The following is a 25,298-nucleotide window of genomic DNA, read 5'->3' on the forward strand; positions in this document are numbered from 1 at the left end:
GAAGCTAATAGGGTTGATCGAAGGCAGAACTACCAAAATTAAAGAACAAGGTCTACGTCTTTGTAGAGAGTAGTGCTAAATTTATGTAATTTGTAAAAAGTTGGCGGAGATTGATCAGAAAAAGGCCGAGTAGCTGCCCGTACTTCCTGGTCGGGAGTCTGTCCCACAGGTGGCCGATCATCGGTCCCCTCTCATGCCAGTATTCAGGGTAGTCCATATCCATCACAATCATATTAAATTTAACATAGAAACATTCACTACCGAATTAGAGATGGTACTGAATGGTAGCATAAATTTTCCTTGCAAAATTACATTAAAATTCATTACCAATCACGCTTTATGGTCGGTAAATAAATGGGGTGTTGTGTTGATGCATCTCATTGTGTTGCTATTTAAAGTAAGATAATCTCTTACAGCATGGTCAGTAAACAATCGGGGTGTTGACGCACCCCATTGTGTTAAAGTAAGATAATCTCTTACAACGCTTCCTGACGGAAAAAAAAAAATATTTATGCAAGACTTAATTTTTACATATATAATCATGAAGCAACCCATAGCCCCATAAAGGTGATTAGGCGCCCATTGCCCATTCAGCAATCCTTTGTTCAGAATGCAAAGATGAAAGAGCCTCTATTAATTATAGCAGGCTGCCATAGTCCCATTTTTGATATAGGAACAAGGAGAGGATCAACCATTTAGAGAAAGATCCTGCCTTCTAAGATATATTAATTATTTATGAATAATATCAGCTTGACTTCATAACCTCAACAGGCAGGATCACAACATAGTTTCCAGTTTCATGTAAGTTGTTCCAAGTAACCTTTGAAAAATTAACTAAACCTGTGGTTTGAAGAGTTTCTGGATTGATTGAATACACTACTTTGGGAGGGAAATGAAATACACAATAGGGTTAGATCTGAGTCTAAAACATCTAAACCCTATTTTCCTTCTCCTTTCTGCACAGGTTCATCAGTAGCAGGACCTTTTTTTTTTTTTTTTTTTTGAAGGCTCATCAGTAGCAGGACCTTGTCCTTCATCAACTTGTGTCTTTGCATCAACTTCAGCATCCACCATCTCCACATCCTCGGAAGCTTGCCCAGATAAGTTACCATGATTACTTTCAGTTTGGGTTGCTTGAACCGGGCTAGAACCAGATGGCTGGCCTAATTTTTGAACACTACTCTGAGCTACATCATGCTGTTTCTGATCTTTTGATGCAGGTACATGGGCAGTAGGATGACTCTGAGGCATAGCAAAAATTTGGTTGACCTTTCCGCAAAGATCTTCTAGCTGGTGAAGTGTCTTGCCCAAATTCGGATCAGCTTCATAACTTATACTAGCTTTAACAGATATCTTTTCATTTTCAGTCAATATCTTGCACATCTGTACACAAATAGATGTAACAAAATACAACTTAAAATCCTTAATTTCAATCAGGGAAATATTTAGCAATTTTTTTTTTCTTATTTTCTTTAAATCATAAGCACAAGTCGCGAGACATTTTTGACAGGCTAGGTTTTACACATCATAATCTTGGTAGACTGACAATAGGAACAGAAAAGCTAAATCTTGAAGAAATAGTCACCTGATTATAATGTTCAGCCAGCTGCTGCCGTCTAGGATCAGTATCATGAATAGCAGAAGATACTTCTTCTGCAGCTGCAGGAAAAGCAATAATGGTCATTATTCTTTCTAATATAAAGACTTGGATTGATTGATTCTTTCTAACATAAAAGAAATTGCTAATAGTAAAAATGTGCTGCAGTCTCCAGAGAACTAAAAACAGAAAAAGTTTATCTATTTGTCTTCAAATAGTAAAAACTACTTTATATTTTTTGACCAATTCTAGAAATAATAATGAGTAAAAGCTCATACCTAGCACTTCAATATGAGGAAGCTTGTCTGTATATTCTGCAGTTGTAGTTGCCATGCTTGTTGCTTTGTTTCCATTTTCAGAGTCTTCAAAATAATCACCATTAGACTTCCCATCACCCTATGTTACAAACATTTAAATTTTAATAAATACAGTCAGAATTTGCCAATACCAAAGAGACATGCAGTGTGATGCTTCACAAAAACAAATTTAGTAAGTTATTGGACTTCGACAAAAACCCATCATATGAATATAAACAAATTTGCCGCTACTTTTGTTTGCTCTGTTGGGAAAAAGTTACTTTTTGGATGAGTCAGCTTTCCTAATTTCAACACCAACAAGGACCCTGCAAGTAGAAAGGTCTGAGGTTGAGGTGAAAGAAGCCTCACATGTGACAGGTATCAAGGGCAGTCCTCATTTAATATAATTATCAAATATTAATCAGTTGCATGTGGGAAGGCTGTATCTCCCATTCCATTAACTGAAGATTATTAAGTGTATGTGCACGAGTATGGAGGTTCACAAACATATTATGATACATGTAGCACAAGACAGAGAACCTGGTCCATCAATCCATGAAACCATATAAAGAAGGCAATTGTTCAGTAACCAGCCACAGTCTCAGATATAAAAGATAACATAAGGGTCATGCAATACACAAATGGACTTACAAAGACTTCTTTCTGACATTCTGCTTGTAGGCCCTTCTCCAAAAGCAGCACCCTTTTCTTAATGAACTCAACTTGTCTTCTTTGCATTTCTCGAAACTGATACAATATGGTGGTAGCATCTACACCTCCTGCTGCTGGTTCAGAAGCTGAATTATTTTGACTAACAGTGCCCTTCACAGAGTCACCAGATGGTTCTATATTATTTGCCATTTGTGATCCACTTTGTGCCTGATTACCTCCAACAGCAAGGCTAGCAAGATTTATCACTTGAAGATTCAACTCTTGACAGATAAGTTCCTGAATCCTCAAGTCTTTATCATCAAGAATAGCTTGCCATCTTCCATACCCGTGCCTTCAGAATAAAAATAAAGCTAAGGCGTGACCAACTTATCAAACTTATTATCACTACAAGCAAATAGCACAACACCACAATGGAACGAGGAACTATACTATTCAGAAAGAGAGTACAAATTTCTTTGACCAAGAATAACAATTTTACAGTTCTGTAGTTTCCAAATTCACTTTAGCTAATTCACTTTAGCTTACTTATTATTGGATTGATGAGACTAGAGCTGTCAATTCAAGTGTTCAAGTCAAGCCAATTTATCAAATTGAATTTGATACTGGGAAATTCGGAGTTTATCTGTCGGTTCCAAGTTCAGGCCAGGTTATTTTGGGTTGTGTGTGAATCGGGTCATCACAGGTTTTCTATATTTCTAATCAGGTAATTGCTCAAATCATATTCAAATCAAATCATCTCAGGTTTTTCCATTCAATCACTTCAGATTTGGCCTCAGGCTAACTCAGGTTAATTTAATCTGGATCATTTTATGGGATTGTTCAGCATTTGGGTTGAGTTATACCCAATCCAAGATAATTTCTAGTTAATAATACCTTGCATCATTTGTTTTCTTACACAGTACCCAATGCACTGGTTTGACCTTAAAGACTTTGATTGTGCATTGGTTAAAATTAGAAAAAGTTAAATATATCGAAAATACACATTATGACCATTAAAATAGATCCAACTCAACTATTTTTTCTTTTACATACTCCCTCTGTTCTATGTTCTACTTAATTACGATGAATACACAAATTTAGAAAATATTGAAAAAGGTGAGAGGGAGTAAGATAAAGTAAGATAAAATAAGAGAATGTAAAAAAGGTGGGTTTGAGTAAGAAAAAAGTATAATTAAAGTAAGAGAGTATGTGGAAAGGTGTAGTTACTGTGGGGTAAATAGTACAAGGGGTAATCCAAAAATAGAATAAAGCAAAGTAGGTGAAACAAAACAAAGGACTAAAATGGAAAGCAAGTAGAACAAAAAAGAACAGAGGGAGGACTAGTGAACAATTATGGTAGAAGAATATAAAGTTTGATCTTTAAAAAAGAGATGGTGCAACTATTTAGTCACAGAGGTACCAGGGTAGTATTAATTGAAGTCAGGCCAACTCAAGTCTTTCAAGAGCTTAATCAGTTATCGCTCAGCATTGTAGTTAAGAATTGTATTGCTATTGGATGATTTTGGGTTATTTAAGCTTGGGTCAATAACAAATCAGATTAGATCACGTTATCAGGTTTTGTTCATTTGGATGCAGATTGGTCTCAAATTCCAAGGTCTTTATAAGGTTTAGGGGCCGTTTGGTTGGGGGTATTTATCAAAGGGAAAGGGAATCAACCCCCCTAATTCCCTTTGTTGCTGTTTGTTAGTCGTTTTTTCCCATTCCCTCTACCCCCTCCATTACCCCAAATTCTTCTAAGTCCATTCCCCACCCCCCCACCCCCTAGGTATTTCCATTTCCCACCACCACCACACCACCACATCACCACCTTCTTATGTACCCACACCACCGGAAAACCCAACCACCTTCGCCCCCGACCCTCGCCGCCCCTCCCCCAACCCCGTCGCCCTTACCCCGACCCTTGCCACCTGTCCCCTCCCCCGCAAAAACAATCCCCTGGATGTCGGTCGTCCTCCTACACCACTCGCTGACCTTGAAAATCTTCGTAGACCCTTCGTCGGAACACGCTGCCCATGTTCGTACCTCCGTCAACCCTCGTCGGAGGTTGTTGCTCCTCCCAAATCGCTGCCCCTCTTTCAATTGATTGAAGTTCAATTTCGATTGAAAATCTTCATAGACCCCTCTTCGGAACACGCTGCCCTTATTCGCACCTCCCTCAACCCTCGCCGGAGGTTGTCGCACCTCCCTCAACCCTCGCCGGAGGTTGCCGCACCTCCCTCATCGGTTTTTACTTTCTAGGGTTTTTTCGGTGAGAAGTTTTTCGAGGCCGAGGGAGGTTTTGCGAGGGGCGGGGGGCCGCGGGGCTGACCGGAGAAGGGAGGCGAGTGGTTTGGTGGCTGAAAACGTTGGAGAGCGAAGCTTTCAGGTGGTGGTGTGGTGGTGGGAATGGTGGGTTCATTCCCTTTGTTTTCAAAACAAACAACATAAAATTTTTTAGGTATTTTCATTCCATTCCTTGTCTTTCCCTTTGTTCATTCCATTCCGATTACCCGGTGTGAACCAAACGGCCCCTTAAAGTTTTTCTCCAATACGGATGTCATATGAGTTTAGGTTTCCAATTTATTGGGTCACATATGGTCAGGTTCATTAAGGTTTACTTTTCCTTTATTGGGGTGTGCCAAAATTAGTTTCTCCAATCAGATCAGCTTTTAATAACTCAATACATCATGCCAAATTATACCTGAACTAAATTTGCACTTGCATGAAATATATGACCTAATATGGGCCCAAAACCCCTCCAAAAAGGAAAACATTAGAAAAATAGGCTTTGTAGAGTAAGTGCCAGTGGCTATGGTCATGGATCAGGTAGATGCGGCGGGGGGTTGGGCTAAAGTCCAAGTGGTCATTGCACGTCTAAAGAAGCTACACTTAATACTTCTCATATTAAGGGTGAAAGGTCAATATTCCATGTAGTGTATTCAACTAAAATGATATATTTTTTAATGCTCAAAGTAAAAAAGTAACTTACTTCAACACTGCTTGCAATAATATAAGGTCATGCTCTCTCTTCCAGACTCTTCCACCCTTTAGAGTTAGATATCGCAAAAGTATATCATCTGCAAACAGGGGATCATCAGGGCTTCCTGAAGCAGATTTAACCTGTTGGGTAGTACAAAATGGTTAGTGAAAGGAATTAACAAAAACACAGCAGTAAACAATGATTTAAGTATGATAATTCAGGATAGACAAGCTCAATAAACAGAAAATGAATCAAGATTTAGAACATTAATAGTAAGGTTGATATACTGTTGTGTACCAAAAGGTAGCATCTGGCATGAGGAATAATGGATATCATCCCACCCAGATCAACTTAAGAAGCTAAAACAATTATGTTAATCAAGAATACTGGCAGCATATCATGACTGAAAAAGAGTGAAACTGCAAATACCTATGCCCAATATCGTCAAAAATAGAGGCTCAAATAACCACATGTAAAGCAAATGACTTATCATGAATAAGAGACTGGCATAGTACAAGTTGCAGAAGCTATCTTCAATATGATTCACAGAATTCACTTAGCTTCATCATAATGACAGAACGATAGCCATTCTTTGCCAAATATTTTACGTTTTGTTTCCCTATAAGGATTCTGCACATAGCATATCAAAATAGACACAACAGAAAATTTGTGCTACCTACCTTATCCCTAATCATGATCAGGGTTGAAATTCTGACGAGAACATCTTGAACTCTAAGCCCTTCCTTTGGAACACCATCTGTGATCAGCATAAACAAAACATTGGGGCTCAGCAAATTAAAACTGACAATTCCAAAATCAAATTGCCTCGATGAAAAAGGCTGAATAGTAGTTATGTAAGTTCCTGACAAAAGGAAGTACTATTATCTTCTTAAAAAATTATCCGAAATTCATGCATGCATGGAGAAACGCAGAAGCAAATAACCTGAAAAGTTTGGTGAATCCGTGATATCCTCAGAGAGATGAGACAAGAAAAGTGCCCCATATCTGTGTACAAAGAAAACAATACACCAGTAATCATAAATTTCTTAAAATAGAAATAGAACATAAAACTGGAAGCGAAACGAAAACAAACAATAGATTAACAGGACATATAAGCCAAACGTTACGCAAATCTTAAGCACTTAAGCTAGCTATCAAAGTTAAGGAGTACACATTCAACGGAATCATATAAACAAAGGGAAAACAAACTACAAACTTCAATATAGTTGAACATACACTAATACATACAATCACTTGCGCCGTTAATTAAATAATTTTAACAAGGGACATAGAAGGCCTATAACAAAACTTTCACGCAAAATTTCCTTTGTCTCTTCCTGGATAAATGTGGCATCAGTAAAATAACTGCCAACAAAATTAAATTAAACAGGAAATATAAAAAAGTGCTTCCTCCGTTATCTTTTATTACAGCTTAAATTAAAACCTTTTATTACAAGATTACCATATTACCCTTAGATAAACCAACTATGAAACAAATTAACAAATTGCCCCAATAACTCAGCCCACCCAGCCCATACTCTTTCTTAACCCTCACAGCTTAAAAGAATGTTTAAGAATAGGGTCCTTTCCTTTAGTTGTATAAACAATATTACAAGTTTACAACCTATCTTTTGAAGATGCACAGACTTCACAACTCCAGATGCCAAAAACAAATACAATCTGAGTCACGATAGTCTTTTCTTTGAGCTTCTGAACAAGTATTTTCTCCATAAAAACACTTAGCAACCATGCAGTCCACCAATACACAAATGAAATATGAAAGTCATGATCGACCTTGACATTGAAGCAGACACAAAGACTTACATTCAATGAAATAGCTTGAACTAAAATACTCTATGGGAGCTGACAATGATTCAATTCCACACGCTAGGATTGACACTCCACTCCTGCACTCACATAGCATGTAATGGGACACAAAAGCACAGTACTAATTGCATCTCAATTCTTACAATCCAGTCACAATTTCACATTCATCAACATATAACACTACAGTAAATCAGTAAATCACACATCTATCTGAATCTTTTTTAATATCCGAAGGTAAATTTGAGACTATCTTCCTATATCTGACCAAGAAAGGACATAACAAACAAAATAAGAATTCAGCTCCCCCTTTTGGCTCAAGACTGTGAAGTTGTGCCTTCATCCCAATAACTAGAAACTCCACTTGTCTACTAAGCGAAAGAGATACAGAGAGATTAAGTGGAGAGATAACTGACACGCTGACAAGGTCAATAACCAGGGCAACACATCTCCTGTCTTGGGAAGCGCATGAAAGACAGAGCTCACCAGACAGCCATAGGAAAGACAAAGCATGGGCAGAGAAGACCTGGGCCCACTAGACATCTTTTCCATTAAAAGGAAGCTCTCTAGTGAACACAGGCTTAGCAACAGACAAAGGCAACAAGAAGCTCATATAGGCTGTAAAGATAATTTGCTAAAGTATGTAAATAACTGAAACAAAGTGAGGCAGTAACACACAGACACAGCAAATATTGAGAAGCCTATAATGGTGGCCAATGACAGGAGGCCTTGTCAGAAACAGCATTTCCCAATTAAATGCCTTTAGCAAGATCCTGATCAAAACCATTTTAGATATTCGCAAATCTGCAATCATTAATTCCAACAAGACCTCCACTATCTCTTCAACTCTCTGTCTGTCTTTTCAGAAATTTGGCCTTTTTTTCAATTAGATTAAATGCATTCCCTCATAGGGTTCTCATTAATTTCCTAACGAATGTAGGCCTATCGACAACCTACCCATAACCTCCTGTGAGAATCCCAGATTCATTCCAACAATAAAAGTAAATAGACATATATCAGGTGATAAGTTAGTTAAGAAAAATGATCTTCCAAAAGGAGGGAACTTCACTTTCTGTGAGATGATAGCTCAACTTTCAGACTATAAAAGGGCATTAATACATACTGTTTGATTTCTTCGTAAGTCTTCTGTTTCAACCGTGGTACAAACTCTACCCAGTCAAACTCGCCACATCCAAATCTATATAAAAAAAGATTAGTAGAAGCCAATCAGGCCACAAAAAAAAAAAAATCATTTTACAACAGGGAAATGTACGAACTAACTGCAAACCTCATCAGAACTTGCACAAAAACAGCTCTCTGGCTCTGATTAAAACCAAGCACTCTAAATGATTTCCCTTCACCTTCCATCAGCGGAAAAGCTTCCATACCATCAACTGCAGAGAATTTTTCAAACGATTTTCACCTAATCAATATCCTTTAACTTACATTCGTTCATCCTTTTAAACATAAGACTGGAATCACATACCACGAGCTCTCTTTTTGTAAGTCCTTCTGCCAGAAGGTAATCCAGATGAAGTTGTCTCACTGTCAGTTAATTCAGCCTCATAGTTGTCATCTTCACCATCAGAACTAACATCTTCTAAACCGGCCAAGTCATCATCTTCAACAGATACCATCTGTAGGTGGGTAATGTCATAGTGTCAAGCATATATCAGCCTCCCATCTTGTGCATATACTCAAACCATCAAATTATGGCTTCAACCACAAAAATACAAGAATTGAACCCCCCAAAGGAAAAAAAAAAAACACATACAGAAATAAAAGTAAGAGCTTAATTTTAATTAATCATCTTACACAACTTTGCGAATAATCCACCAAATTTATTTAATATAATAGCACCATACATGGACAGATAACTAAGTAAAAAAAGGCAACACAAGACAAATATGCCGTACAATATTGAAACAAAGATAGTCCATTCCTTTTTGTTTTTCCCATTTGCCTTATTGGTTTTTTGCACAGTTTTAAATGCACAATTTGTCCACACATCTTCAACTAGAAAATTATTAAAAAGTTATTTTTAAACTGCACAATGAGAAGACGAATCTAACACGATTGCACATGAGTATGTTTTTTCTTATATAATTAGATAAAAAATCAGAGTCAAAGTCTATGACTTCAAATGCTATATTCTGAATGGCACAAACAAAAAAGAATGGAAAAGGTAATTTATTTGACAAATGCTTAAAAGGGAAAGCTAAATTTAATTCATCATTGGATAATTACAAATATGTATAACCAAAGGTGTACCCAAGAAATACATTAGACCAATTACGTATTTAAGACTCCAGTCATTAACATACATAAATTGTCTTATAAAATTAGCAAACCTAAACCAAAAAAGCAAAAAGTCAAGGTAAAACCTATTAATCTGGACTACTGATGCAATATGTTAATCATCATTGGCTTCTGTTTATAATTTACAAAAACATTCCAATGTCATGTAAAAAAAATCATGCATTCACTTTACAATTCACTTTCACTACCTTAAACAAGTACTAATTTTTTGCCGAGATAAGAGATTGACAGCATTCTTCTGTCAATATTGTAGTACACCCAAAACAAGGTCTATTACAAGATTGATAATTTTCAAAAACCACTAAAAAAAATTAAAATAATGAGCTAATGATGGCATTGAAGCAGTCAAAAGTCAGGTTCACAATTAATGCACATTCATATTTTATAGCCATTATCTTCAGCTAAAAAGTCACAAGTAATACCTGCTTACGGCTTCTCTTTCCTTTTCCAAGAGAATTAAACTCCTCAACTTTGTGCACCTCATATTTATCTTTTAATAAATTCTCCCAATAAACGGATCTTTCCGAGCTATTCACGTTGCTTTTGGTTTCAGCAGCAGCCTTCTGTGCCGCTGCTTCCTTTGCTGCAGCTTCAGCTTCATCTATGTACTTAAAGTTTGCCACCTAAATAACATAATAATTAACTTCAGACCATACCTCTTCAAACTAAAATTGTGGTTTGATCCTAGCAACAGAATATTAAGTCTTGGCAGAAAACAAATACATAGGGACATGACAAGCTTAAAACAAAAAGAAAAGGCAAAAAGAAGAAAGGTAAATACATTGAATCAGAAAGCACGAGGTTTAAAATCGTTTAAAATCAACAACAAACATCAATTTATCTTTCCATTAGCAAGCGGTTACAAGCTATATCAATAGTCAAGCAAAGAAAAGTAGGCTTTGAGTCAGAAACTAGATCAGAATGCAAACCTTAAATGCTTTAAGAAACCCGTTGTCATCCACTTCATCTAAAGTAGTCTCTTCATCTCCAGCACGCTCACGGTCAAGTAATCTAAAAATTATAAACGTTATAGCTCCTAACATACAGATTTCAAATTAAAGAAAAAAGGACAATAAGATGTACTAACCTATCTATTGCAGCATCATCATAGTGAATCTGGCGGGACTTTGCCTCTTCAGTTTCATCAACAAAAAGCTCTTTTGAGCCATATCGTATGATATCATCCAACTCTTCCTGAAAACTAACAAATATCAGCACTGGCATTTGTATTTTCATAATCAAAGCAGCCTAAAAAGAATGATTTGCCTAATTGCATATTCTTCGACAGACAACAAACAAGGATGAATCATGAACTCAATTACATTAAAGCATAGGGTCATCCCAGTTGCCAGGCAAAAAATAAGGGGTAAAAGTAGTCAAACGACCAAATTTGAGTGCGAAGTCCAAGGTCACTAAATGGAATTGAATGAAACATCATCAGCCCATGCAAGTACAAGAAAAATAATACTAGAAGTGCATGTACTAGTCAGCCAAGATATCAAGGCTGTCACCAAAAATTCAAAACAGGAGACTTAGCAATATTAAACTCACTACAAGGCCAGGTCCACCTCTTGAAAGTTTCTAAGATTCAAAGCCAAGTTTTCTCCATATAGAGGAGTCTATTAGACTGAAGACTGTTAAGTCATTTATGTGAAGATTCTTTAGTGAGGAAGCTCTTGAAATGTTAACTTGAAAGTTCAATGTCATTAAATGTGACACTGACAACATCTACCAGTTCGTTGCAATAGAAGTGAAAACAGGTCTATAATTGGCACTGGCTATACAGCGTTGAAAACTTTTAGTGTTATGTAAGACAGTGTGTTACATTTATCTCCCTACCCCTGTCGTGGTGTGCTTGTATCCACGGCTTCTACTCCATCTGTTCCTAGTGGGGTATCTGTGTGTATATAATGGAAGTTATGTAATGGTTCGCAGTGGCACCAGCATGGAGCATGATAAGTTGCCCAAAAGGCCAAAACCATCTATAATGGACATTTGATATAAGACGTATGAACAAAAATATAAATTTGATCTTACCTCTATTGCATACACTCAGAACCTTTCATATGAGTGAAATCTACTTACGAGAAGGGAAAAAAAACACACACACACACACACACACTACTCAAAATAAGCCAACCAAATTCCTTTGCTGCTATACCTCCTTTACAATCCATTACTACTACCTCCCAACAGTCAGCCTCATCCAGCATGCAACATATTATAAGCTACAGAGAGAAGCAACAGGCAAACAACTTTGTAGATGCACTCAGCTTGATAGTTATTAACTATGAGTGTTGTAAACCAGCATTTGGTGCTATATTATCATGCTCAAGCTGCAAAAGGATAAATTATACACTTGGAATGGTATAATAAACTCTTTCTCCTAGTTCCTAGTGGATACGGTAGCACTTGTGATCCATTGAGCTTGTCACAAAGAAACAAAGACAGTGACTTAATAAATCTATGAAAGTGTGAATCGAGTTCCACCCAAATAGCACACAAAGCCAAGTCCAGTCAAACAACATTTGGCGATTAGAGTGAAGTCCAATCTTGTTCGAAGACAAATTACAATGTGTAACAAACCCATAGACATCAACGCAATCAACCAAGCCATGGGTCGCTAGGATAGGCCCAACACATGGCATGCATTTCTTGCCTACACTAGATTATAATACACCACTAGATCACAGATCTACTTTCTCAATCCTTAGAGATTTATTCCCAAAATATTTCAGCACTTAACCATAATTCCATCAGTACAAAATAAATTAACATGACAGCAAAGATATTTTAGTATAATCTCTCACATTAAAAAGATTAGAAGATTTGAAATACAGACGATTATAATCTTTGGTGTAGTTCCACAGCATTTTGCATAAGTCATCAATTAAGTGACAATCTGACAATTCAGACAGGGAAAAACCTGATTGATATTTTGTGTCTTCAGCTTTCCAACAACTAAATGCTCCAATACCATCTTCTTCTTTGTCATCTGCATCATTCTTTCTTCAATTGATCCTCTTGTTATGAGTCTGTAAATCATGACCTGCAGAAATGAAAAAAAAAATTTGTCCAAGAGAAATTAAACCCAAATGCTATTATGCCACATCTTTTAGTTCAAATATCAAATAACTCTACGTTAGATGGTTTAGGCAGCAATAGCCACATGTAAATTCCTAAAAAGACATTGGACAGCCCATATAAGCTATAATAAAAGATAAAATCTGCCAAAGTGGATAAAAATGAAAATTAACCTTATTAGTTTGCCCTAGCCTGTGAGCTCTGGCCATTGCCTGCAAATCAGCATGTGGATTCCAATCGCTGCATCAATGCAGAATGTGAGAACATTAAAAATCAACAGAATATGGTTGAAACATGAGGCTGTAGTAAACAGCTCAGGGTTAATGATAAAATATACATTAACCATGAAGAAACATATCTTGACTCAGGAATTATATTACATCCAGCAAAATCTAAATATTACCTCCGTTTTTTTTTTTAGTTGACAGGTATTCCTTTTTGGGAAGTGTTTTTTTTAAGTTGCCACGTTTGTTTTTTAGGCATATTTTCTATGGTGAATAATCAATTGTAGTTATTCTTATTCTCTCTCCTGCTCATATTAGATTGTTAGACCAATCTCTCTCCTCTCTCTCACCTGACCCAATAAACATACCACCCACATCGTAGTATTGTACCTCACTCCTCACCACCACCTCTCATCAGTCGTCACCTCTTTCTCTCTCCTCCCTCTGCCTTCAACACATCAGAACCCTTCATCAGCGCAACGAGATTAAACCCACTAGATTAAGATCTCGTATCCGTCAATCTTGGCATTCCTCTTTTGATTCCGTCAATAGGACTAGTAATTTCATCCCCGCAAAACAAACTAATAAAGAGTAGATACGGAATTTTTTTTGTTTCAACTCTTTTAATTAAATTACTAGAACTTTGATTGTAGCATCATTTTTGTCACCTTTCGTCATCGTCGTCTACTTTTTCTAGTACGTGAGATCTAAAGGTAGTAGGCAGTGAATGCTTTTGGAATTTTTAGAAATTTATCAAGGTTGAGTAATTTTGCGGGTTTAATATGATGAAGGTGGTGACGAAGGTGACGATGGTGCCGAAGTACATCTGAGTGGTGGTGGACAAGAATTAGTAGATGAAGGTGGGGTGGAGTTAGGGTGGGCTGGTGGTGGCTCATATGGCTGTCAGTAGGAAGAAGGAAAAAGGAGGTTAAATAGGAGTATTATTGTATTTCACATGTCTATCTCACTCCTTAATATGTGTACCTATATTGAACGTGTCATCTAAATAGAAACAGAGAAAGTATTTAAGAACAAACAAGCCTAATCCGAAGCCACGAAAGTATAAGAATTCCAAAAAATTTATGATCCCAAGAAGTCAAATATTAAACACGATAAAGTGGGAAAAAGAAACTCCTAAAGTCCTACCTGAATTTACACTGCTAAATAATTACTACAAAAGAAATAATTATCACAAAAATTGTAATATTATTAACATCAAGTCTCCATTTACTTCCAGCAAGTCCAAAGGCCCTTGCACACCAACTCCTTTCCAGGCTACACCAAATCTTATATCTTCAGGCACTGATGCAAACTATTACTTTAAAAATTTCCATCTAAATCGTCATAACCGAACTCAAAGTCCTTCTTTTCCTTCTTCCGCCTTTATACCATGACATAAGCTAAAAAAAAAAAAGTCAAATCCCAAACTATGTTACTCTAATTCTAAATTTCACTTTAAATGCCTGTATCAGATGCTCGAACCTGACAAAAATATGGACATCTAACATTACAATGTAGACTGAATGTGCAAAATTTTCATAAAATTACCAGGTCAGGAACCTGATTACATACCCGCATCCAACACTAACATCCAACTTTGAGTAACGTAGGTCACAGAGCACCTAGCCAACCACATAAACTATATCGAGCCATCTTTTGAAATCCCTTCCGCATTAACGGGTTTTTAGCAATAGAAAACAAGGATCCCTATGTTATTACGGCAATGCTTTATCGAGCACTCTCTAATTTCAAGGACAAGTCTTAATGAATCACTCCCATGAGCAACTCAACCAACAGGTTAATTTTATAAATTTCAGCCAATTTGTGGTCTTAAACGATCCACAAACATCTTTCAAGACCAATTCCAAAGTTGGAACATGTTCCTAATCTAATGACTTTCTTACTACAGAGAGCTATCCCAATTAAGTGAGGAGCCAATTCTAGATCATAGATTTACCTATACATCTGTCCCAGGCAGAATCAGAGAACAAGATCAAATTAATCTCTTTTTATTTTTTATTTTTTATTTTTTTGGTAAACAAAAATAAAAAGAACCACAATTCAGTAATTTATTTTTGTTACAGCATCGTACTACTTATCTGAAAGTAAATCAAAATAATAATTATTCAACAACTAGAATCGCAGCCTTGCAGGTGTAAATGTGCTAGAATTCAACATATTGGCCAGAATTTCAGCAATAAAGTTGGAATTTGATGTATTTCAAGCATTTTTTTTATATTAGGTCTCAATTAAAACAACTTAATGAGTTTCAAAATGATGCTAAAAAACACAAGTACACAGCCATAGCATTTGGCCGTTACAAGACTGATAATCGGAAATTAGAAGTCACCTGTCATAGATTATAACTGTGTCAGCAGTAGCAAGGTTTATCCCTAAGCCTCCTGCTCTTGTAGATAGCAAGAAGCAAAATCTGGAAGAGTTCTTGGCATTGAATCTATCTATGTGAATTTGTCTCTCAGCTCCACTGACCTTGCCATCAATACGTTCATATTGCCATTTCTAGAAAAAGAATATAATCAAGTACCACCGCTAAAAGACTACTTGGAAAAATAGGCTTGCTTTAAATAGAAAAGTTGTTGAGCAAAATCATAATATAATATAATGCTGTTCAAGAACTACACAACGCTACAGACTTCCACATCAACACATTTAAAAGAGCAAGAAACAAGATCGCATAAAACACGAAGTCATGGAAACTGAAATATGAAATATGGCTGTGCAGAATTAGATCATCCAACAAGGTCAAGATCTGCAGAAAAGATGCAAACCCAACTATGCAGTACATAAGATAAAATAAAGGCACCGCCAATGAAGATAAAATGCAACAATTTCAAAACCTTGTAAGTCATGTAATCTTCAAGTATGTCCAACATATTCTGAAATTGAGTATAAATAAGAACTCTGTGTCCTTGCTCCTTAAGCTTCACCATCATTTTGTCCAACAACTGCAGTTTTCCGGAAGATTCAAGAAGTTGTCTGTCATATAGTACAAAAAGGGCAGTTAGCAATTTTCAAAGTTGAAAGTCAGCCTCTTAACCAAAGTCCAAAGATCCCAATAAGACAAGGGTTCGCTATGAGGCAAAATATGAGAAATTACTTAAAGGACTCAGTTGAATCTGGTATTATTGGCTCGACACCCTCCAGCATGTAAGGATGATTGCATAACTTTCGCAATTCCATGACCACATTAATAAGAGAAATCTGGCAAATCAAGAGCACTCAAACATTAGATCCTATCATGTCTTAAAACACAGATTAGCCAAAGCAGTAGCCTCACCTGCCCACCGCCCTTACGAGTTAGAAGCTCATAGTTACGAGTCAAAATAGCCTTATAGTATTCCTTTTGCTTACTACTTAGCTCAACACGTAAGATGAGTTCTTTCTTAGGAGGCATTTCCTTCAATACATCTTTCTTTACCCCTGGACATTTCAAAGATTGAAGTCATAATCAAATCTACATGCAAGACCTATATAATTAGATAGATGAAAGTTAAAGTACCAATTTTCAATAAGTACATAGCCTCTCCATCACATTTTAACACAGTTCAAACAGACTAATGAACCCAGCAATTTCTCTTCCATTCAAGCTTAACCAATAAGAGTCTAGGACTGCAGCTATTTCATTTGACTTTTTTGCGTTGGGAGAGAGGGGGGTAGCAACATAAATAACTGAGGTAATAGTTAAACATATTATTACCAATTTAAAACCAAGTTTCAGAAAAAAAAATTAAAAAAAAAATAAAAAATAAAAAAAAACCTAGTTGTGGAATCAAAGACTAGTAAACTACACATTACAGTAAGCACAATTTCAAACAAAAGTTCATATTTCACATAATTTCATATAAAAGCACTTCAATTTAAGTTTATAATAATTCATATCTTAGAATTCTGATTACGAGGAGATTCAAATTAAGAGTTCCATTTCCATATCAAACCTTCTTATTTCTTAATGGAGGTTAACTTCTCAATTGAAGGTGTGATGGAAGTAGTGCAAAAAAGGAGGCAGGAGGAAGAGGAAGGGACAAGAAAAACAACAAAATACGTTCATGAGATGCCAAATAAAACAGCAGGTTCACTTTGAACCGGATGAGCACAATCTTCTAAAAAAAAAACGTTAGCTAGCTGAATGAAAGAACAGCGACCAACATCATCAACGACAACAAAAAAATAAAGCACAAATGCAACACCAGATGGCTTGATCAGATACTAACTACTACTACTACTTATACTCTATAACCTTAATTGAACAATTTCATTTCAGAAAAAACTGAATCAAGTGGCAAAATCACACAACAATGCATCAACAGAACAAGGTTCGTGACTCATACTTCGAAGAAGATGAGGAGCCAACATCTTGTGAAGCCGTGAAATCTGCTCCTCTTGGTTAATATCTTTGAACTCTTCCTGGAATTCCTCCAAGCTTCCAAACTGCAGTTTATTTATAATGAGCACAGACGAATACAAATGAACTATGAAAATAATTATGATCTCCTCAAAAAGGATAACAAAATGACACTCTCAAAGCTCCTATCAAAAGACTGACCTTCCCAGCATCAAGAAAGTGCATCAACATGAACAGCTCATCAAGGTTGTTCTGGAAAATTCACCAAAAGATCATGAGGTGGATCAGTAGCAAGAAACTTCAGCAATTCAATCATGGCAAACATGAAGGAAAAAGATCGACCAGAGACAGAAATGGAGCTGAACCATAAAGTGAAATTCATAAACCATAAAACCCATGATATTGTATATCCCTACAATTTATGATGATGTATTCCCTCCATTTTATTAAGTGTTACACTTTCCTTAATCGGCAGTATGTTTTTAAGGGTTACACTTCCTTTTTTGGCAAACTGTAATGAACCCACAACCACCACCAGCGATCCCGACATACAGCAGGCGACAGAGGAGGCAGCAGCAGGGGAAGGATCACAGCCTACCTCCACTACAGGATCAAGCAACAGTCCTTAAAGCTGTTGGCTGGCAACCTTGGCTTATTAGCCTTTTACTAGGTTAACTTAGGAAGAAGACAAGAAGTAGTAAATTGAGCAATTAAGGCTTTAAGCCGCATCATGTAGTAAAGTGAGTAGTATAAATATTACTAGCCTTAGAGAGAGAGGGATTGTCCAGAAATTTCTCTATTTTGTATTTTGAACTTTGGAGAGTTATGGCCTAAAGCCATTAAACCTTGTACGCAAGCTTTTAGCTACGATTAATCAAAAATTCCTTCTTCTTCCTGAATTATTATCTGAATTTGTGAGTTAGAGACGCTAGTCGGTTGCAAAAACTACTACATTTTACTATTATTATGTGACTCTCCTCTCATGGTCCACACACATACCCACTATACCAGTGTTTGAAAAAGCGCGCCTAAGGCGCACCTAGGCGCTGAGGCACAAGGCGTTAGAGGTCATGCGCTTTTTATAGTCTAGGCGAGGTGACTTCAATGAGGCGCAGCTAAGGCGCACCAAGGCGCAGCTTGAGGCGCAACAAGAGCTTTTTTCAGAATTTTTTTTATTTCTTATTATATGTGCCTCACTTCAATGAGGTGCGCCTTAGGCGCAAGGTACTCCAAAACGCCTTGGTGCACCTTGAGCCTTTTTATACATTGCACTATACTTCTTTTTTTTTTTTCTCTATCCTCTCACATTCCTTATTTTTCAATATACTATTACCCCAACTACCCCACTTATATCTTTTCTTATAATTTTTAATACCCCAATTACCCCACTTATATCTTTTTATATTGAAGTCAATTAAACAACCAAAAACTATGAGTCGGTCATAAGAGTAAAAATATAGGGAAAAAATAAATAAATAAATAAACTAGAGGGATTGCCCGCTTTCAATTTGAGGTATTTTTATATAATGTACCAACTTCAACTTGGAATATATATCTTAACATCTTATCCTCCTTGACCCCAAGATATTTTTACCTTTCCGCTCACTCTCTCTATCTTCATTCATTTTATTTTCTTACACCCACCCATTTTCTAATCCCCCTGCCTAACTTTATCCATCTTTTTCATATGCAGATCCACACCCCCTCGAAACAAGAGCACATTGTAATTAAGTACATCATGATAAAAAGAAAAGAGTACAGTATTTTATTAATTAGAGCCATCTAAGCATTTCACAATACATAAAAACATAGGTAAAGTATGGCATGAGAATAGCATGGCAACTTGATAACTTAACAATGCCGATAGCTAACGGTTAATAAGCATAAATGGATCTACAAAATTGAGAAAGAGAGAGAAATTATTCAAGACTTCCAATTCGACATAAAACTCTAATAGATTGCATTCTCGTGAATAGATCTAGAGAGAATTAAAGAGGAGATGCAAATCTAACGTACAATTTCCATCACAATATAACATCTTCCTACATGATTCTTATGTCACAATATATTATCTTCCTACATGATAAGTATCCTGAGATTCGCATGAATCTATCTGAGGGAAAGGATTTGAAGAGATAAAGCTAACAATATTATTTAAATTTTGAGGCCACAAGTATCCAGACCAAAACATATCAATAGGTAAACTATAAAAAATTACTGAGTTTCTGTCTAACATCTCTATTAAAATCCAAGTAATAGACAATAAAATCCAAGTAATAGACAATCAGACATTTGTAAGGTCGCCTAATCTTCATACCAATGCATAGCTACATTAAAATAGACTATAGACCTCATATCACCTAATCAGAATTCAATCAAGCATGTCATTATATCAACAGTCAAACCATAAAAAGCTAGAAAAATTGTGAACCTTATGAAATTGAAAATGAGGTTGCATATTTAAAACAGACAGTAAATTGTAAACTCTAAGCTAAGATTTAAAACACCAAATACTAGGGTATGATAACAAAACCTGAAGAGGTGTTCCAGTTAGGAGCACACGATGTTTACTCTGATATTGCTTCAATTGAAGAAATAGTTTTGAATCCTTGTTTTTTAAGCGGTGACCCTCATCCACAATCTACAGAACAAATTGAAGACAATTTAAAAGAAAACAAATCAGAATCTTTACTGGTGATGGCATAGATTCTTTGTATAAATCAGATTGGATTCAAAAGCTTTGATCTGCAGCAAAAATAAAGGACATTACCATACACTCCCATTTAATTGGCTTCAAAGATGCAGAATCTAGGTTGATCATTTCATATGACGTGAGCAGGACGTCAAATTTAATTCTATCTTGTTTGCTTTCACTGGAAATGTGACCAGATTTCTTTTTCTTAAGCTTCGTTGAGAGAGACTTTTTTGGATAGTAAAATTCATATTCACGTATGACACTACGAGCTTGAGAAGAACCAACATACATAATCTGCATTTATTAGCAATCAATAAGCTTAATGAATACTCAGAGGAAATATAGGGGCAGGAAGCCCTGTACTGGGGCCATAGATTGATACTCCAGGATACATACAACATTCATTTGCGGTGCCCAAGTTGCAAATTCGCGTTCCCAATTGCGCAGCGTTGACAGTGGTGCCACCACTAGATGGGGATAAACTCCTTCTTCAAGAAGAGATGCCAAAAAAGCAATACTCTGAATAGTCTTGCCTGCAGTCATCACAATTCTTCAAAAGCTATAAAACAGAAAAAAGAAAAAAAATTAACACACTCACAAACATTCGAAATCACAAGAAATTACCAAGACCCATTTCATCAGCCAGTATCACATGCGTCTGTTTGGACCACGAGAAGCGTAAAAAATTCAGCCCTTCGAGTTGATAAGGATGCAGTGAGCCTTCAAGTTAAGCATATCAAGCTTTAGAGTTTATTTCGATAAAGGAAGCAGAAGACGTAGAGGAAAAATTGCAAAAAAAAAATAAAGTAACAATGTAGGAGTATAAAATAATTATAAACATTAAAGGAAAAATTTGATATACCTCCAGTTAGAAATTCAGGACTCTGTTCATAATGTTGAAATTCTTTTGGTTTCTTATGAGATTCTGCAGAATCACGGTGGATGTTCTTCAGCTTATTAGAATGTCTACGACGCCTAGACTGTATTTTGTTGAATCTTTCAATATCGGGCCTGAAATCGGATATATCGGACTCGAACTCCCAAGAACATTCATCATATTGCAGTTCTTTCCACTTCACGAGGTACTCCTTTTCATCATCTCCTCTGCAAAAAAAGAAAAAAAAAACATAGTAAAAAAATAATAATAAAAAAAAAAAAAAATCAGTAAACAACCATGAAATTAATAAATCAAGACAAAAAGATCATGTTTTACAAAAAGTCTGGTATAAATAAGGAATTGAAGGTTAGTACGACATTGTGTAAAAATAGCCCAAAGATTTTTCTTGTTAATAACCATCTATGCCAAAAAAGATAACTCGGAAAACGATATGGGGCACACACAAAATTTTAATATTCCATAAAAACTAAAGCCTAGATCACCATATGTCAATGATGCTTCCCAAACCTAGACAACCATAACAATGGAACAAAATGGTTTAAAACATTTGAAGTACTTAAAATAATGAAGGTACATTCATCACTAGATTTACAATTCTTTCAGAAAATAAACCTGCAAGCGAGGATCCGATCAACAGTAGTCCATTCAGATCGAACAGCAGCAAAATCATCTTCTGAATTGTTAGCTGACGACATCTGCCGGTGAAAGTTATTCACTTTGGTCTTTAAACGAGGAAGGGTTTTATAGGCTTCAATAAATTGTTTCTCAGGCACCCTGCAACATATGTATATCAGTTCTTAAATGGGTATCAGATAGGCTTCCAGACACGAGAAGCAGCAAATGAGTGTGTGTGTGTGAGTGTGTGTGTGTGTGTTGGGGGGGGGAGTGATTACCATGTGCAATGCAAGTAGGAATATCCCTTCCACTTTACAAGATACTGCTTGACAAATATTTGCTTCGAACCCAACATGGAGGCATCACCATCCTCAGCTGCAGTAGGGCGCGTTTCATAGTCCAGTATTTTCTCAATGTCATTGAGCGGGCTAACCTACAAGGCCAATAATATTTCACATAATCCAGTCACCAAAAAATATCCTACAAACTTAATACAAGTAACTCAATTGTATGCAAGAGCATACACATTCAGGACACTTCCAATCAGCAGGGAAGGGTGCTTTCAGTTTTGGAACTAAGCACTTGGGATGATAAGCATAAGAACAAGTTTCACACTCCAGCAGATTTCCACTTTCTCCACATGTTTGGCATAAATCTTCTTTCTGCAAACCATTAGAAGACATGCATTAAAAACAAAGTACATTTACAACAAATGTCACAAAAGGCTCAGTTCATAGGCTGCAACTCTAAAAGTATGGAAAGCCACAGAAAATTTATCATGCCCCACAAACAGAACACCAAAATCAAAGAACGACATAATTCTAACCAAACACTCATACCATACACAATAACACAATGGGGTAAAGATCACATCATCAAAACCAAGATAACACACAAAATCATATATCTACATGGGAGGCTAAAAAAACATTTATGTGCAATCACGCACCTGAAAACCAAATTAATAGCATATAAAAAAACACAAACTTTTAAATAAAACGGATGTTCAGTACATCTGTTATAAAGTGACAATAAAATGTGCAAATGTTACACTAAAACGCACAAAAGTTACCGTGACATATATAAGAGTTATTTATGCTTTATTGATAAATTTGACAAAAGTGACACTAAATTTGACAAAAGTGACACTAAATCTGACAAAAGTGTACCCGATGTACAGTAATTTACTGAAAACCGGGTGTATACAAAAGTTTTCCTAAAAAAAAAATGCAGCAAGAAAATTGGTACACCTGACTTATATCAAATGAGCATGTCCCTTCCCCGGAAGAGCAATCTGAGGGACAAAGAAGCATCACTTTCATCTAATGACCAAATAATCATCTTGTCTCATCAAATGCACACAACCAAGTAACAAAGAAGCCTGCACTACATAAACCTCCCCGTACAAATACTTGAGTTTTAATTTTGTGTCATGTAATTTAAATTTATAACTTGTGTACAAAGATGGGAAGAAAGGTTAGGTTTTTGCACATCAGCACATCCATCCATGTAACTACGCAGAGATCACTTTAAGAGCAGTAAAGCAAAACTACTATATGCTATTGCAGGGCCACAAACACCACATCATAAGTTTTGAGCAATGTACAGCAAACAACACGATTTCAAACTGAAAACCAACAGAGTGCTTTACTTCAAATATACCAAAGAATATAAAGAATCATTAAGTGTCACAGACCGTATCTTCTCTAGCTATCCTCTCAGGCTTCTCTGAAGGGTTCCCGGATTTTCCACGAGCCAAATCCGCCTCATCATCAGATACATCAATGTTGTACACAGGCCTTCGCTCTGACCTTACACGGAGCCTCTCCACCAAGCTACTCATTGTCTGCAAGTAAATAAATTCCATTATCACACTTCCCCATCAAATTCATACAACCAAGTTACCACCAAAAAATAAAAGCACCAGAACTACAAGCTTTCACCCTTGCCATAGAACCCTAACCCTAAAGGCCCCAAATTAATAGATCTTCTGAAAGAAAGACAGCTAAAAATGCTTAAAAAATCTCCATTATTACTACCAGAAAAACAATTTATTCACTTAAATAATTAAATATCAACGCAAAAAGAAAATCAAAAGATAAAATCCCAACTCCTTTTTTTCAGCATTTTGCTTTCAAGCATTCGCAAAAGCAATCCGGGACATAAACAACAAACCAAGAGATTCTAAATCAACCAAATTAACATTCCGAAAGAAGAAAACGAGCTTATTCGACACGAACAAAGCATTAAAAAAAAACCCTAAAACTCATGAATTGCCCAATTTGCGCAATTCGAAATACAAAACCCTAATTCTTACCCAAAAAAAAATAACACTAATAATTTTTGAGATTCAAAACGACGATTAAATTAAGAACAAAATAGTTACCTTAGTAGCTCCGAATTTAACAATGCAAACTGCCGTCAACAAATTAATCGACGGCGAAAATATTCGGTGAAATTTAGCTGTTGTTCAGTTGAGTTGCCTTCTCCGGCGAGTATAAAGAAAGAAGAAGAAGAACAGTTATACTTCGTCTTTTTATTTTTATTTTTAATTATTTTATTATTTTTTGGTTCAGAGTCTTAAGACACAGTAATGAGACTTTACATTTTTTTTATGTTTTTATTTATATACTACGGTATTTTACTTTTAAACTTTATGAAAATTTGATAAATACCACCTTCTATTGTTGGCAAAATTAAAAATACCACCTCAAGTTTTTTTTTTTTTTTTTTTGGTATTTTACCACGTAGTTTTTTCCTAAACTTTTGAAATTCCCACCATGATGTCATTGTGCGTCCCACGTTTGCGTTGTACCTCTCTTTCCCTGTCTCTTCCCTCAATTTCCCCTATTTCTCATCTTCTTCTTCCCTCTCTTCCAATTTCGTTTCTTGAATTTGATGGCATGTACAAAAAGTTGCGCAAATTAGGTTATAATTTATGCAATCTAACCTAAAACGAAGTGTATTGATTAGATTAATTAGGGTTTGGGTAATTAATTTGGGGGTTTTGCTAAATTGGACAAATTAGGGTTTATGAAGTTAAAATTGAATGAATAAGTGGACAATTAAACAAGTAATTACCACGAAAACACAATTAAACATGCAATTGGGGGCGAAAACACTAACATTGTTGAATAGAGAAGGAGAAAACAAGTAATTACCACGAAAACACAATTAAACATGATTCTTTCACATAGAAAAGGAGAGAGAGTGAAAAATGAATGTTGAATGTTAGGGTTTAACAATAAATTTGGGTGGGTGAGAGTATAGTAATGGGTACTGAAGAGGAAAGAGATGAAATTGAAAGAGGGAACTTGAGGAACAGGGGAAATCGAGGGAAGAGAGAGGGAAAACGCAAATGTGGGACCCACAGTGATGTCATCTAAGAAAAGAGGTGGGAGTTTCAAAAGTTTAGGAAAAAACCAGGTGGTAATTTACAAAAAAAAAAAAAAAAAAAAGAATTTGAGGTGGTATTACCAATTTTGCCAACAATAGATGGTGGTATTTATCAAATTTTCCTAAACTTATCTCATTTCTATTGTTTTTTTTTTTTTTATGAGTTTGTAATGGTGTTTTGCTATATAAGAATAAGAATTTTGAAATGAAGGGTTTGTTCTCATTGACTGAAATGAATTGAGCTGAACTGAATATTTTATAAGAGAAGGAAATTATGAGCTGAACTGAACTGAACTGAGCTGAACTGAACTGAGCTGAACTGAACTGAACTGAACTGAATTTCAACGTAAGAGAAC

The 25,298-nt window shown here is 36.0% G+C and overlaps 1 protein-coding gene across 1 annotated transcript; it reads right to left on the reverse strand.

The window, feature by feature from the left end:
• Positions 1 to 340: 340 nt before the first annotated feature.
• Positions 341 to 24,191, reverse strand: LOC110733654 (CHD3-type chromatin-remodeling factor PICKLE-like). The gene is made up of 31 exons (XM_021913731.1): positions 23,933 to 24,191; positions 23,243 to 23,392; positions 22,071 to 22,208; positions 21,825 to 21,979; positions 21,544 to 21,705; positions 20,896 to 21,137; positions 20,658 to 20,753; positions 20,430 to 20,566; positions 20,109 to 20,327; positions 19,872 to 19,979; positions 17,540 to 17,590; positions 17,325 to 17,424; positions 16,274 to 16,416; positions 16,094 to 16,197; positions 15,834 to 15,972; positions 15,326 to 15,495; positions 12,925 to 12,991; positions 12,594 to 12,716; positions 10,755 to 10,861; positions 10,597 to 10,678; positions 10,090 to 10,290; positions 8,835 to 8,985; positions 8,637 to 8,742; positions 8,472 to 8,546; positions 6,468 to 6,529; positions 6,205 to 6,281; positions 5,534 to 5,664; positions 2,545 to 2,896; positions 1,876 to 1,993; positions 1,586 to 1,659; positions 341 to 1,383 (listed from the first exon to the last, which is right to left on the reverse strand). Exons 2-31 carry the CDS (start codon positions 23,387 to 23,389, stop codon positions 970 to 972), a joined length of 4,251 nt encoding a protein of 1,416 aa, XP_021769423.1. The 5' UTR covers positions 23,390 to 23,392; positions 23,933 to 24,191; the 3' UTR covers positions 341 to 969.
• Positions 24,192 to 25,298: the final 1,107 nt, after the last annotated feature.

This window comes from Chenopodium quinoa, unplaced genomic scaffold, assembly GCF_001683475.1.
Source record: "Chenopodium quinoa cultivar QQ74 unplaced genomic scaffold, ASM168347v1, whole genome shotgun sequence".
Lineage (NCBI taxonomy): Eukaryota > Viridiplantae > Streptophyta > Magnoliopsida > Caryophyllales > Amaranthaceae > Chenopodium > Chenopodium quinoa.